Source organism: Halichoerus grypus, chromosome 14 (genome assembly GCF_964656455.1).
Source record: "Halichoerus grypus chromosome 14, mHalGry1.hap1.1, whole genome shotgun sequence".
In the NCBI taxonomy this organism is placed as follows: Eukaryota; Metazoa; Chordata; class Mammalia; order Carnivora; family Phocidae; genus Halichoerus; species Halichoerus grypus.
The window spans coordinates 91,702,776-91,718,011 of NC_135725.1; the positions used below are offsets into that span (position 1 = coordinate 91,702,776).

A 15,236-nucleotide genomic window follows, 5' to 3' on the forward strand; every position below is an offset into this window, starting at 1 on the left:
GGCCACGCTGCACAGGCCGCCACGGGGGCCATCGGGGGCTGGGGAGCCACCGATCCTCGTTCTGAATGGAAGCACGAACTGGAGCCGCCGCACCTTCTTTCCCATCCCCAGATTTGATGGTTTACTGTTCAACCCTGGTTAAAATTGAGACCGCCCCTCTTGTGATGGAAGGCGCCGGACTCTGGGAGGGCTGTGTTTGATGCTTTGGGACAGATGGACATTTCCAGATGGCTCGTGGCTCTCCCGGCTTCCTGACTGGGACTGCTGCCACGTCTCAGGGTGGGCCGGTGGGGCTTCCGGCCTTCGCAAGGCTTCGGGAATCAGATAATTGGCCGCCCCCGCCCCATATGGCTGATTAGTCATGGGGACCATGACGACGACAAGGAGGAGCTCGAGTGTGGCTACAGAAATGGGAAGGGGCCTACGTGGGCTCCACCCCCAGGGCCGGTTTCAGGACTAGAGCGCATATAGGGGGCTCCTGTCTCCCCTTCCACGTCCACCGTCCATCCATACCTAGGCCACCTGTCAAGGTGAGTGACAGCCAGCTACTTAACCTTCCTACCCCAGGGCTGTAAGACAAGACAGATGTGTTTCCTGCCCAGGTCACGGTCCGACACCCCTGGGGGCGGGTCAGTGTGCCTGCGAGGCGGCGACCAGCCCCCCTGCCCTCCGCCTTCTCCATGCACTCCTCCTCAGGCGCTTCCCATGCTGGATTTATTGTTAATGGACGTGCACATGTCTCTGCCTTGATCGTCGTGGGGAGGCCTGCTTGGGGCTTTCAGGCTTGAACACAAAGACCGTGGTGTACCAGGCAGGGCCGCTCTGTCCCTAACACGGTCCACTGGTCTTATCCTCGGGGGCTTTAACAAAATCCCATCTCTCACTGTTTGGGGTCTAGAAATGCTCGGCATTTTCCAACTCTGCAAGACCTCACCTTCCTGGGATTCCTTCCATGGATCCCGCCTGCAAACAGCTATGTTCCTCCGCAGGCCGCTCTTTCCCTCGAGAGGCCTATTCAGCCCACAGATGGGACACATGCACGACCACGGTTCTGGTTCTTGAGCTCTTCCCTCGGAGCCTCTGGAGCTGCTTCCAGAACATTCCAGGAGGCAAGACTTCGACGGGACCGCACCCAGACCGCACGCCCTCCCTGGTTCCTTTGAAGTGCAACACTCAGGGCCTAAGGCACAAGTGTGGCCTGACCTGTGCAGACGAGAGTGAGGTGTCTCCTCCTCAATTCTAGACATTGCGCCTTCGTTAATGCAGCCTACGACAAAATCCCCTTCCGATGAGCATGTCCTGCTTCGCCTGACCTGCCTGAGCCTAAAATCCACCAGATGACACTTTACAAGTCCTTTCCTTGTAAAATGCCCTAAGGTTTTGGAGCCTTAGAAGAACTTGTGAACGTGGGCGAAAAGGAAGGAGGGATTGGAGCAAGTGGGTTTGGCGAGCTGGGGTGAGAGCACAGTACTGTTTGGGGCCCCTCACAGCCCCCAGAGCTCAGCTTTATTCCAGGGAGGAGGGGATGTTCCTCAGGCCAGGAGAGAGCAAGGGGGGAAGCAGGCTCTCCCTGGTGGATTCTGAGACCCCAGGCAGCCTGGCTTCTGCTCTGCCCCTCAGAGCACCCCCGGGCAAGTGTGGGCAGCTGGAGATGCAGACAGAAGTGGCACCGACCTCCAATCCCGGGGCGCCCACTGCAGAGCCCCCGACACCCCCAGCAGAACAGCCATGACCAGCCCGCAGCCAGGGGGGCAGGGGGCATAGAGAAGCCGCGGATGGGGGCCGGGGCTGCCGCAGCTTACAACAGTGACCGAGAAGCCAAGGGGCTCCTCGTCCCAGGTGTGACTGCAGAACGGAAGCTAAGGCCAGACCCGAGCCCCATGGCCAGGCTGGGGAGGGCGGCTCCCTAGAACTGGGAGGGGGGCGCAGGGGGAAGCGGGCAATGCCCACACCACAATTACTGACCCCTCAGTCTATCACAGACCCCAAGCTTTGTACCCACCGTCCTTACTCCAGAGTCCTCAGAGCCACTCTGTTCCCCCCCAGGCATATGAGAAAGAACACAGAGAGGTCAAGTGACTGGCCCAAGGTCACACCACCCGCACCTGGCAAAGCCCAGGCAGACCCAGGTCTGTGTGGACGCAAAGCCAGGGCATTTCCCCCGTGAAACAAAGACTTGCTTCTTCTTGAGGGAGGCAGCTCCACTCTGGGACCCTGACCTTGGGAGTCCCACACCCCAGGGCTCAGACAGCGCCGGGTGGCCAATGTGGGCTCCCAAGCACATACTGATGGCCGACCAGGGCAGGGAGCCCCCAGAGCCCCAGGCCGGGCTCCCAGCACGTGCTGGACTGGAAGGCAAGGCACGGGTGGGGACCAGACCATAGCAAGAATTGAGCCCAAGGCTCCGAGAGCCACGGGCTCAGGGGATGGAGGGCTCCTGAAGGCTCCATGGGCCCACCCCTGCTGGCTGGGAGAAAGGGCCTTCGTGCCACGAGGGCCAGCACAGGGCAGACGAAACCAGAAATCAGACTGAAGCCAGAAGAAGTTCAAGAGTGAGAGAGAGGACCCGGGAGGAGGGGGTGTCGTGGAGGGAAACTCAGGGGCAGGACGCCCGTGGCTAAGCACACACGTTCGGTACTGTTCCCTCCCGGGGCCGTGGACGCGCAGGACAGCCCCCTCCTCCTGGACTGGACCACTGCCCTCCCCCTGCAGTTGGGACTCCCTGGTGCACCGTCCTGACCTTGAGGGGCGGCCTCATTGCTCCCCGAGTCTTCAGGGGTCACTCCCACCAAAGCGAGGCTTCCCAGGCAGGACCCCGTGCCCTCCCGCGACCACAGAGGTCCCACCACAGTTGAGAATCTAAGGGGTATGTGCACAGACCCCACAGGCCCTGCCCCCTTTGCCACACCGCAGACCTGAACCTTCGGAGGAGCAGCAAGGGAGGGCAGGGGACAGCCCAGCCCAGGGGACACGCGTGGCCTGGGCCCAGGCTCCAAGCTGGCCTCAGCCCCCTGGTCCTGGGAGGCAGCTGGCCTCCCTGCAGCAGCTCTGGTGACCTAGAGGAACCAGGCCTCGTGGGGGGCCGGGGGGGGGTCGCAGGCACCTGCCGCTGCCAAGGGGACCCCAGGGCCAGCTGGTCCTATGGTGGCCTGGGCAGAAGAGCCCTTCACATGCCCACGTGCTGGTTACACCTTCAAAAGCCCGCCCCCCATCTCCGGCCCGAGCAACCACACACGTCTGCAATACACATGTGTATATAATGCAAATAAATCTGCTATTCCATTAGGTTAATTACACGAGCCCTTTCCTCTCTCAAATATCTTTGCAATTTTATAAGTCCTTTTAAAAAAATCTTATCGAGTCCTAAAAGCAAGAGAGCATTTATAAATGAAGTCCAGCAAGGTTCAAATTAAATATTTACAAAAATTATTATTTTTACCTCTTAACCTATCTCTCAATTAAACGGATTTTGAGAACAAAACTTAAAAAGAATTTCTTGCTTGCCAGCTCAAAAGGTTTCTGCGTTTAACAGTCTTATTTTTGCCTCGCACGATAATGACGTGGCACTCGAGAGGTTAAGTGCTTTCTCAAGGTTTAATTGTCTCTTTGCAATCATGGCTTCCGGAAGGAAGGTCATTCCCAGGAGGACCCGGGTTCCAGGGCTGCGAGGTCGAGACACGGTGAGATCCTGTGCTCCGGGGGCAACAGGTGCCCACGTGGCCACTGTCCCATGCCCAGGGCGGGGTCGGGCCCGGCCGTTCCTCCCAGGGGTCGGGGCTGAGGGTGGGGTCCTGCACTGGCTCCCCTCAGAGCAGGGGCGGCTCAGGGAGCCCGAGGCCAAGCAGAGGCTCGTGATCCTCAGGACACGGCTCCCTCCAGGAAAGGAGAGAAAACCTCGCGCGCGTTCCCAGAAGGATCCCGGAGACGGCACATACCCCACATGCTCCAAGCTCTGTGTGGTTGTTAGACCAGCTAAGCGCCCCCCCGAAGGGACCCTGGGGGCAAGGAAGGTGGGATCCGCCTTGGGCCCTCCCAGATTCTCTGCAAGGAGACCACAAAGCCACAGTGGTCACAAGGGGGCTAGGGGGACCCAAGGAGCAAAGAAGGGCCAAGTGCCAGCCATTGCGGGGACCCGCTGCCCAGGCTGAGGATGGGGTTCCCTCAGGGCATGTGGGGTGGCGGGGTGGGGAGAGAGGGCTGGGTAGCTTGCTCGGCAGACACAGGCTCCCGGGCTAATGCCTCTTAGGTCTCTCAGATGGCCTGCCCGCTCACGTGGCACCTGTCCCTGCCCAGGTGCCTGCTGGCCAGGTGTGGGGCAGCCTGGCACTGGACCCTCCGGGCGGAGCGCCCCCCCTGAGCAGCTCAGAGCACCCACACGTGCTGCCTTACTCCCCCTCAGGCGTGTTTCTGCTCAGGGCCCCCCAGGCCCATGGTCAGCCTTGCCCCACGTCGGAGGGTGTCTCAGTGAGAACCAGGGAAGCCGGGAGTGGGTCGGTGAGGCTGAGTGGGGAGAGCTGGGCCCAGGGCTGGGGCCTGGGACAGGCCAGGTCACCTCTGAGCCCGGGTCAGCAGACACTGTCTCACGGGCCCCATGGGGAAGATTTTAGGGCCTGTGGTCGTGGTCACATGGTCTGTGTCTCCGCCTCTCTGCCCTGTCTGCAGAATAAAGGCCACGGGACCATCGACCGTGGCCATCGAGCGCAGAGCAACAGGGCACGGCCACAGGCCCCGTGTGCCGACTCCTGACCTGAAACCCCCCAGAAACACCCTCAGCGCCCACGGTGGGGCGCAAACAAACGAACAGAGGTGGCGTGACCAGCCGTCGGGGAAAGGCAAGCGAGGGGGGCCCACGTGTGCCGAGCGTGGAAGCAAATGTCTTTATTGAGAAAATGCGTGGCTGCCAAGACCGGGGTCCCTGCTCTCACCCTCGCAGATGGGAGACAGGGCGTTAGTGCGGGTGAGAGGCACGAAGCAGAGGGGGTCCCAGAGGGAAAGGGGGAGGGCCCCAGGCCCTTGCTCCCTCCCCTGGGAGCGACCACCAGCCCTCGCTGCGGCCACTGTGCGCGGGGACCGCCCTGCGCTAGACGGGCCGCACCTTCATCTCTGACACCTTGTAGCTGTAGTTGTAGCCTTTCCCCGACTTCCAGTTGATGCCGTTTGCAAAGGTCTCGTGAGAGCCCCGGAGGTAGAGACCGTTGAGGTTCGACACGTGACACTGATAATACCACCAGGCCCCATTGTAGCGCTCAGCACAGTTTTCTGGAATTGCGTCATTGTCCTGGTCTTTGGTGGAGAAGGCGAGGTTGTTGTGGCTTGACAGGGAATCACCTGCACAGAGGGAGAGTGGGCCATTTTACCTGGATCCTAGGTCTAGGCAGGGACTGTCCTGTCCAGGGGTGCAAGACGTGCACTGCACAACTCTAGGGGGTGCCGGTGAACACTTGCTCTCTGGTACGGTGGCCTTGGCATCCGTCATCCCCTCTGTCCCTGCCAGCTGGCAGGCACCCTGTCTTGGAGGGAGGCCACTCGTGGCCCTGGACTCCTAGGTTGCTCAGCAGAGAGCGCCAGGCACCATGAAGCAGGAGCTCAGCTCCACAGAAATGGGCCACGTTATCCCCCTGCCCCTGTTGGTGTCAATAATGGCGGTAAATAAGAACACCAGTTCTCCCGGACTTTGTACTGAATGGGTCACGTGGACCTCGTCTGCACCATGAGGCGTGGGTGACATTTCCTTCACGTATGGGTGGATGGAGAGCCACGTCTGGCTGCCGCCACCTCTCTCCCCACAGACGAGGTAGAGCCAGGACGGGAAGCAGGTCCCCTCTGCGCTGCAGCCCAGGCCCCTCGGCCCAGGGCGGACACTCACCGGCGCTGCCCCCCGCGAAGGCCCCCAGGACCAGCCTGTACTTCTCGGCCTCGCCCGCCATCTTGAACGAGCTGTACTTGGCAAACTGGCGGTTACCCTCGAAGTCCACAAGGTCTACACGGAGCTCGTTGGTTCCTGGGGCAGAAAGGCTGTGAGGTCCCAGCAGAGGGACCCTCTGTCTCCAGGGCAGGGAGGTGGGAATTTAGGAAAGTGTGTAGGGGCTGTCTGAACTTGGCAGGCAGGGAAGGGCCACATGATCAAAGAAGTCCTTGGTTATATGAAGGACTTGAAACCCACTTCCCAAGAGCCCTTCTACTGTACCTGAAATCCCCTCTTCCTGTTCGTCTGCTGGAAACCGACACTACTCTACATCAACAATGTGCATTTTCCCGCCAGCTGTGACCCCACTCGCAGACCCGTGCCCTAACTGCTTTGGCGTCCGTCATGTGGGAAGGTGGGCTACTGGCTGGAGCAGGTGTTTCAGGAGTCCGCCAAGGCGTACTGGGCAGGGAGGGGAGATGGCCCACCTGGCGGCCTCCCCAGGACATTGACAAGTGACGCTCTGGGCAGACGAGCCCGAGGGTAAAGGCCCTGCCCTCATCCAGACCGCACAGGCTGGGGTGCTGGGCGGGGACAGAGGACCAGGAGGAGAGAGCCTCTCTCTTCCCCGAAGAGGCACCTCCAGGGGCAGAGAAATGGTGGGAGGTAGGATTGGGGCTGGACGTGGAGCCCACCCCTGAGGCCGCTGGTCCGCCTGTCTCAGAATCTAATTTACCAGAGGCACCATGCTTGCCAGAGTCCTTCCCCTTGGTCCTTACGTGCTCCGACCTGATGTGTGAGACCACGGCAGGGCTCCCATGCGTGGGGGGGCACAGAACTAAGGGGTCCTGCTCAGATGCACCCCAGCGGGAGGAGGGGCGTGTTCCTCAGCCCCGTGGGGCCAGGGCTCAGGTCCAGGGCAGGTGGAGGTCAGGGACGTACCCTGGGCCGTCAGGGCATGGATGTTGTCATTCCCCAGCCAGAACTCCCCCAGCTGACTGCCGAAGCCCTTCTTGTACGCGGCCCAGTCTCGAAAGAAATCCACGGAGCCGTCGCTCCTTCGCTGGAAAACCTGTGGAAGGCGAGCGGGCTCGGGGGCCGGGGCCCTGCTGGGGTCCACGGCTCAGGGGCCCCACCACCTTGGGGGAGGCCTTGTAGCTCAGGGAGCATCCCGGCCGAGAGCCCAGCATGGCTGGGGGGCTCATCTCAGACCCCAGGGGTGGACAGGGCCCACAGCTAAGGGAGGGGGAAACGGAGGAACAGAGAAGGTGGGTGACAAGTCCTAAGCCACACAGCTGGAGCTGTGGGCTCCTTCCGGGCCTCACCCCAAAGTCTGCACTCCCTCCCATAGGGTTCGCCCCGGCCTGGGCCAGAGGATCGGGTCAGCCTCACGGGGGGATATGGACAATCTGACAAAGGCCACATGAGAGCGTCCTCCCTCGGGCGGCCGAGCTGCTCTGGGGGATCCCCAGGCAGAGCCCGCCCTCCCCCGTGCACCACTGGGCGGTCTCCGGTTCCGACACTCACGGTCCAGCCCCCGCCGTCCATGTCCATGTCACACAGCACGCTCAGGGGCCTGCAGTCGGGCAGGTAGACGGTGTACCAGCCGCTCAGAAAGTGCCCCCTCGTGAGCAGCTCCTTGCAGGTCCGAGGTGCTGGGGACGGACCCGGAGGCTGATGTCAGGCAGGGAGCCCTGGGCGGGGCGGGGATGGGGGGCGTCCACACGGGGGAGGGACACCCTGGGCCTGGACAGACCCCGAGCTCCGGGTCGCCCGGCCGTGATGGCCATCCGCCCTCCCAGGGCTGCCCCACCTTAGTCCCCGGACCCCTGGCCTTCAGGGGACATTTGAGCTTCTTGAGAACATTGCCAGGTGCTAGCTGCCCATTGCTGAGTAGCTGAGGGAGGGAAACGTGTGTAAGAGTGTGTGGTCCTTGGATTCCCGAAGCCGGGGCAGTGTGGGGCTGGCCTCTGGCCCGCGGGAAGCGTGGGGAGGTCGGTGGCATGGTCCGGTACCTGTGTCACAGGACTGATGCGCAGGCTCTCCTGTTCGTGGGGAGAGGACGCACCCATCACGGTCTGGAAACGGGCGCCCCCGTCCCCTTCAGCCGCAGGTGCTCAGCGGCGGGCATACAGAACGCAAATAGGATCGGGATCTGTCCGGGGCAGACCGTCCAGTCCCAGGGATGCGCTCCAGACTGCCCGTCCCCGGGAGCGGGTCTGCTGGGCCCCCTGTGTCCAGCCTGGGCTGGGGGCCGTGGGGCATGCTGTCACTCAGGGTCACTGCGTGCACCCCGTGCCGGCCATCTCCTGAGGGCCCCTGGGCCTCAGTGGCGCGGTATGGACTCGGCCTGGTCTCTCTGGTCGGTGTCAGCTCCACCCGCTGTCCCTCCGAGCCTCTGCTTGGGGAGAGCGCTGGGGGCATTGGGCATTCGGGTCTGCGCCCCACTCCTGCGCTCTGATATGTGCACGGAGCTCCTGCCTGTGTTTAGAGTTTGTGAGTTGCCTTCTCTGACGCTTACACTTTGATGTCGAAGTGAGAATGGATAGGAGGGAAAGTCCGTGAAGCGTCCACATTCGGCAGTAATGTTGTCTTGCCATCACTTGGGTCCAACGCAGGCAGACGCTGGCCTTGGGCCCTCACCGACCGGGCCATCAAACCGAGCCCTGAGCTGACCTTGCACACCTCCCACCGTTTCCCTGACAGAAGAGGGACTTGGGTCTGAGACCCTCCCCAGGGGAAGCTGCCAGGCTGACTGCAGCTCTGGGACCCCCACATGGACAAAGTCTGCCGAGGTGCCCCCAGGACCGCGAGCCGGGCTCACCTTTCTCCCCGCGTACTCCTTTCTCCCCTCGGTCTCCTGGAGAAGAGACAGGAGGATGGGCCCCCCAATGCAGGGAAGTGTGGTCAGTGAGAGGCCGCGTGAGCGCTCGGGACACCACCCAGCTGCTCTGCCCTCAGGGACCGGCGGGAAGGACAGCGGGGCTGAGCCCCAGGCCTCCTGCTCTGGGCAGGATACCCTCGTTGCTCTGCTGGGTCTCCAAGGATTCAAAGGCCAGGGTCTCCAAGCAGGGGAGGGGACCCCGAGGCCTGGGATCCTGCCCCGGGAAGGAGAGGTCATTGTGGACCAAGTTCCCTGGATCAGGACTCTGGTCATGCACTAGCTCGAGGCTCCTTGGGAATGGAAATATGTCCCGACACTCCCTGTCCCTCTGTCTGCCTCCCTGTCCCACCCTGTCTCTCTCTCTCTGTCCTCCTCCCTGTGTCCCTGTCTCCCCGTCTCCCTGAATCTCTGTCTGTGTTCCTGTCTCATTTCTCTATGGGCAGAGCCCGGGGTCCCCCGAGGGGTCCTCGCTCTTCCTCACATTGTTACCTTTAGGTCCCGTTGGTCCTGCCTTCCCAGGGACTCCAGGGGAACCAGGTGCTCCTGCAAATTCCAAGGACAAGGGCATCATGGGCCAAGGTGCGGCCGCCACAATTCCACGTGAGCTCTCTGCCCCAAGTACTGAGGTCCGCCCAGGGCCACCTCTCCACAGAACCGCTGCCCCGGGGTGGACAGAGCAGCCCCGGGCACAAGAGTGGGGAGCGGGCCGTCACCGGGAGCCCGGGCCCCAGGGCCGCCGCGGCTTCCTGCCCCTGCTGAGCTCTGTGTGCTGGGCCCAGGCCCGTGCCGCCCTCACCGAGCCCAGCCGTCCAGTCAGGGGCCCGGATCTCGGGGCACATCCTGGGAGACCCTGTCCCCCCAGTCCCCGCAGGACCCGGGAGGCTCTCCTGCAGTGGGTCCTGGGCAGGGCGAGCCAGACTGGCCCTGTGCCCAGCCCCCGGACCGGGTCATCCCGAGCCCCTCCACGTAGGGTCTGACTCCACGCAGAGAGGAGGCCTGCGGTTCTGAAGCCGGCTGTGCACAGGGCCCGAGCTGCAGCCGCGGGGTGCGGGGGACGCCCAGCCCCGGGTCTAGCAGGAGAAGGGCAGGCCCCCTGCCACCCCACCCGCGGCCCGCTGCACCTACCTCTCTCTCCATTGACCCCGGCGTCTCCCTTGGGCCCCGCGGCCCCGGGCAGCCCCGGGCAGCCTCGCAGGATGCTGAGCTTGTCGGAGCCCTCCAGCCCCACCACGTGCACCTCTGCAGAGAGACACGACGTGACAGTCGGTCCCTCCACCTGGGCCTGATGGCTCAGCAGATCCCACAGACGGGCCGGCTGACCCGCGGCTTCTGCCTGCGTGGGGACCTCGGGCCGGGGCAGACCGCTGGGGACCCCCGGAGGGTCAGCCTGCAAGTGGGTTTCTTGCCTCTGGTGTAGATAGACTTGCTCTACCCCCCTCCGCCCTGCTGTGGGTGCTGGTCAGGCCGGAGGGAACGGCCTTGGAGTCCTCCCTGCCTGAGGGGGCCCAGCTCCTCAGGGCTGTGTGTCCCGGGACAAGTCACTCAAGCCCTCTGGGCTTGTGTCCTCTGAGCTCCAAGAGGATAGGAAGAGGGCTATCATTAGATGAGGCACATGTTTATGATCTGAGCAGGGTCCATGGCATTTACAAAGAGCTTCCTGAACACTGGGCACTTTCAATAAATAATAATGATAAATATTGATAAGAAACTTGGGGAATTGGGGTCAACATGGAAATTTCACCCCCAGACCTCAGGCATGTGCTCACAGAATTTCTGAGCCAGAAAGGGTCCCTGTGGGTCCCTGGAGAGGGACGTGTTGGCTTCAAGGACACAAGGGGCCACAGACCCGGGAGAGGAGGTTTATTTACTTCGTGGAGTTTAATTGTGTCACTGATAAAACTAAAATATCCTCGTGCGAGGCCTGAGTGAGGCCTGGGGACGCCAGGAGGCCGCCTGGACACCACAGGTTCCTGCAGGGGACAGGGCCGTGCCACCATCTGGGGTCTCTTATGTCCTCACCTCACTGTCAGAACAATGGAGACTTCATTTTTAAAATTTGCTTAATTTTTTCTCATTAAAAAAGAACGCTTGGCAATTTTAGACACGTTAAGAAACAAGACATGCTTAGGGAACAAATTAACTGTCCCCTGATATCCCCTGAAGGGTCCCGTGTGTGTGTCCGGCCTCCCGCACCGCAGACCTCTCTCGGGATCCTCAGTGTAAGTGTGTTCTCCGCCCTGCCCAACCCTGGCTAGCCGAGGCGAGGTGTGGCCCTCGGACCCTCGGGAGCGCACCTGGGCCTGTCCCGCCCGGTCCAGAACCTCCCACAGGTCAGCGCAGGTGGAAGGGCTCATGAGAGCTGCCAGCCAGGGAAAGGCGTTCCGGAGCCTGCCCTGATCTGCCACCTCAGGGACACCGCGGGGCTCACGGCGTGAAGTCCCAGCGCCGGGGCCAAGGGCACGCCATCTGACCCGGGCGGCATCCCGCCCTCTGCCTTGGCACACAACCCACGGGGTGGGACCTGAGGATCGCCCCCTTCCTCCTGGACCCTGGTGATCGTCCCCCGGCTCGTGGACCCTGGTGATCGCCCCCCTGCTCATGGACCCCGGTGATCGCCCCCCGGCTCGTGGACCCCGGTGATCACCCCCCGGCTCGTGGACCCCGGTGATCGCCCCCCAGCTCGTGGACCCCGGTGATCACGCCCCTGCTCGTGGACCCCGGTGATCGCCCCCCGGCTCGTGGACCCTGGTGATCGCCCCCCCGGCTCCTGGACCCTGGTGATCGCCCGCCAGCTCATGGACCCTGGGGCCCAGAGAAGAAGGATGCCTGTGCAGGGTCCTCTGCCAACGGCACAGGCCAGGGTTCGGGCCCAGCGGGTCTGACTTCTGAGCAGAGCCCATCACCTCTGGGTGTGGCTGCCTCTCCTTCTTTGCCCACCAGCCTCCTCTTCTGGAAGATGACAGTTAATGTGTGTTATCACGAGGAGTATGAAGGAATGTTCGCGGCGGGCCGAGCGCGAGGCTGGCATGCACGTGGAGGCTGCCGGCTTGCCGAGCACCGGATCCATGTCCGGGCGGCTCACCCGGCGTCTGACTCACCTGGACAGGTGTCGGCGGCGGCGGCCCAGGCCCCAGTGCACGAGAGCACGATGGCGAGCGCGACGGCGGGCCCGGTGGCCACGGCAGCTCTGCCCCGCTCCATGGCTCTGGTCTGCGCGGCCGCGGGAGCACCCTGCCTTCTGTGAGGCCCGGCCGCCCACCTTGACCTCTGGCTTGCTTTCTCACGCCGGTGGCCACTTCCTCCTGAGGCGCCAGCCAGAGGCGACACAGCCCCACACCCTACTTAACGAGCATCCGGTGTAATGGGCCTCGCTTCCCCTGGGCAGGGACACTGTCCCCAGGAGAAGGCCCCCGGGCCGTGTGCGGGGAAGGGCCAGCCTGCCTGTTTGTGTCTAAGGAACGTCCTCTTGCGGGTTCGCCGGAGAGACGCGCAGGGAAACGGGTGTCTTAGCTGCCCCGGGTGACTTAGCCTGCGGGCCCAGGTGCCATCGTACTAGGGGCAGGAGAGGGGCAGGCCCTTGGGGAGAGGACCTGGCTTCAGGAGAGGGGACCCGGCTTTGGAGGAACCTCAAAGGTCTGGTGGTCTGGGACCACTGTCTGTGTGTGGGGTCACCCCTGGCCTCCCGGCTGGCTGGCAGAACTCCCGGAGGGGTGGCGTCCAGGCTTCTGGGGAGGGCCTGCCTTCAGGTGGGGGAGGCCGTTCACGGAAAGCCTCTCCCCGCATATCCTCTTTTTCAAGGGCCCTCAAGCTCTGAATAAGCCACAGGCCAGCGTGGCCTATCTTGGGGTGGCGTGTCCTGCTACCGTCAACTCGGACTGGTCCGCAGCGGGGAGAGGCCACACCCCAGCGGCGGGGAGAGGCGCGCTCCCTGGGGACCCGCGGAACGGGACGTCCCTCGGGGGTCTGCTCTCGAAGTTCGGGGCAGGACAGACGCAGACAGCCAGGCCGCTGGCTCCACGAGCAGGGACTGTCCTCCCACAGTGTGTGGACAGGTCGAGGGACCGAAATGCGTCGAGCTGACATCGTAGCGTAAGGCCCTCCACGGCAACTGGGTGTTTTGAGTGTTGGCAACATTGAAGAGAATCTGGCCTGTTAGCATAACAACCTGCTAATCTCACTGAACATGTGACCTTGAGTCTCGGACCTGTTGGTGATTTTAGGAGGAAATAGTCCTGTGTATTTAGCTTTGAGGTAAACAGGTAAGAGACCCCTATGTCCGCACATTCACCTATTTGCATGATTAGGCTTCTAAAAATTAGCTGATGCCCCGAAGCTTCCGTTGATGACAGACAATTAAATGCTAAAACACGAATAGGGATATATTCATTTTGCGAACACGCTGATGATGATTTCAGCCTAGATTTCTTAAGTCAACCAATGGACAAGGATTACTCCTAGGCCCCTCAAAGAGAGTCATGAAAACATGCCTCTTATATACAGAGAAAATCACACTTAAAAGCTTAAGGAAGTCACTGGACTTTTGAAGTTACAATTGTAACATACTGAACAAATCCCATGTGAATTCCCCGTAAAGACAGTAGCCCGAGGAGTGGTCATCTCTGTGCAAGAGGCCAAACAGGACCCAGCCGTGAAACACCACAGAGGGGACTTAAGTCCACAGGGCAAGGGTCAGGCCCAGGTTGCCGCTGCACCTCGGAGGGCGTCTCTGGTCATGGATGCGGGATCTGAGGCCCAGAGGAAGAAGGAGGCTGCCCTGGGGGCCACACAGCCTGTTACCTGAGCACCAGTATTAGAACCCGGCTCCCCAGAGTCCATGGATGCCCACGCCCCCACTCCCTCGCCTCCCTCTGTCCTCCACCCTCTGTCCAGTCTCCCGATGAGAGGCGTGGAAGTCTATGCTCAGGCTCCAGGTCCAGGGCTCCGTCAGCTTGCTGCCCGCCGCTCATTGGAAGCCCCTGCGCAGGAACTGGACAGTCCCACCTCCCCTCTGGAGGCTCCTGCTGGAGCCGAAAGGCTGCTCGATAGTAAGCGAAAGACCCATCTGGGCTTGAGGATCAAAGCTGAAGTCCTTTCATGGCTGCCTTGCTGTGGGCTCTCCTTGCTCCAGAATATTCTGGAAGTCTGTCACTGTTGGTGACATTTCTCGGGCCAGAGCATGGGGACGCGGCTTGGATCGGCCTCACAAGCGAGAGAGAGGAGGGGTGTTTAGTGAGCACCTACGATGTGCCAGGGACTGGTCTGTGCCCTGGGACACCGCGGGAAGCACTCGGGAAGGCAGAACACAAACAAGGAGACCAACAAATAAACAATAATGTGCTAGGATATGATGTAATTAGAAAACAAATGTGCACTGCGAAGGACGCGTACACAGAGTATCATCAACGGTGACTCAGCCAGAAACAGGAGAAACCTGAAATCTCTGTGGCTTCCCACTGAGCAGTGATGCCAGCCCACTGTGGGGGATCCTGTCTGAGCGCCCCTCCTCCCCGCAGGGACTCCGGGACCCACATCTCCTCCACCAGCCGTCTCGGCCACCTTCCACGTGTGGACCCTCTCCGAAGGGTCATCTTCACTCCAGCCAAGCTCGGAGGACGGCTTCGGACTGGGGGGCATGTGCCTCCCTCCCTCCCTGTGTCCTCGGGCGGCTGGGTACTGTGGCCCCGTCCGAGCACCGGGAACGCTGAGGGAGGCAGCCTGGTTATGTGAAGCGGTGGGGGTGGGGGAGTGGGTGTTGCTGAGCCCCCAGGACAAAGGCCTGACACTCCCCAGAGAGTGCATTTTCAAGGTCACTGTTTGCATCGTGATGCTTTTCCACTCATTCACTGACTTGCATCCTGATTGTCCCCTGGAGATGCAGTTTTCGTAAGCGGCATATCACGGGATCCTGGTTTCTCCTCCGTGCCGCTCAGCGCAACCCTCGACGTGGTCGTGCTGTGTCTACCATCTTGCTCTTCACCTGCCACCCCATCGTTGTTCTCTCTTGCCTCGTCTCGTTGGGTTGACCTGGCTTTCTCGGTGTTTCACACTCTCTCTGTCTTGACTCTTTGGCTCTACCTCTTTGTGTGACATTCAGTGGTTGTGCGGGGAATCACGCAATGCAGCTCACATCATCACTGTCCCCCTCGGGTGACCGGCACACCAGGTCACAATTCACGTATGAACGTCCCACAATCCTTTCCCTGTAGTTGTTATGGATTTTGCTGCTACATATGTTATGAGCCCCTGAAATGCATTTTGATTATTTGTATCTTAAAAATTCAATTGTCCTTTCACAGCCTCTTTAAGGGGGGCGGGAAGTATTTTATACATATTTACCATCTCTGCTGCTCTCCATTTCTTCCTCAGGATCTGCATTTCCACTTGGAATGATTTCCCATCTGCTGGAATAACTTCCTTCCTCGTTTCGGGGAATGTGGGTCTGCAGGC

At 61.4% G+C, this 15,236-nt stretch overlaps 1 protein-coding gene across 1 annotated transcript; it reads right to left on the reverse strand.

The window, feature by feature from the left end:
* Nucleotides 1–4,854: 4,854 nt before the first annotated feature.
* LOC118546076 (ficolin-1-like) lies at nucleotides 4,855–12,033 on the reverse strand. Its single transcript, XM_036108733.2, has 9 exons — nucleotides 11,888–12,033; nucleotides 9,915–10,028; nucleotides 9,279–9,332; nucleotides 8,730–8,765; nucleotides 7,921–7,950; nucleotides 7,433–7,560; nucleotides 6,848–6,977; nucleotides 5,867–6,001; nucleotides 4,855–5,328 (listed from the first exon to the last, which is right to left on the reverse strand). The coding sequence occupies exons 1-9, from the start codon at nucleotides 11,988–11,990 to the stop codon at nucleotides 5,081–5,083; spliced, it is 978 nt and encodes a 325-aa protein (XP_035964626.1). The 5' UTR covers nucleotides 11,991–12,033; the 3' UTR covers nucleotides 4,855–5,080.
* Nucleotides 12,034–15,236: the final 3,203 nt, after the last annotated feature.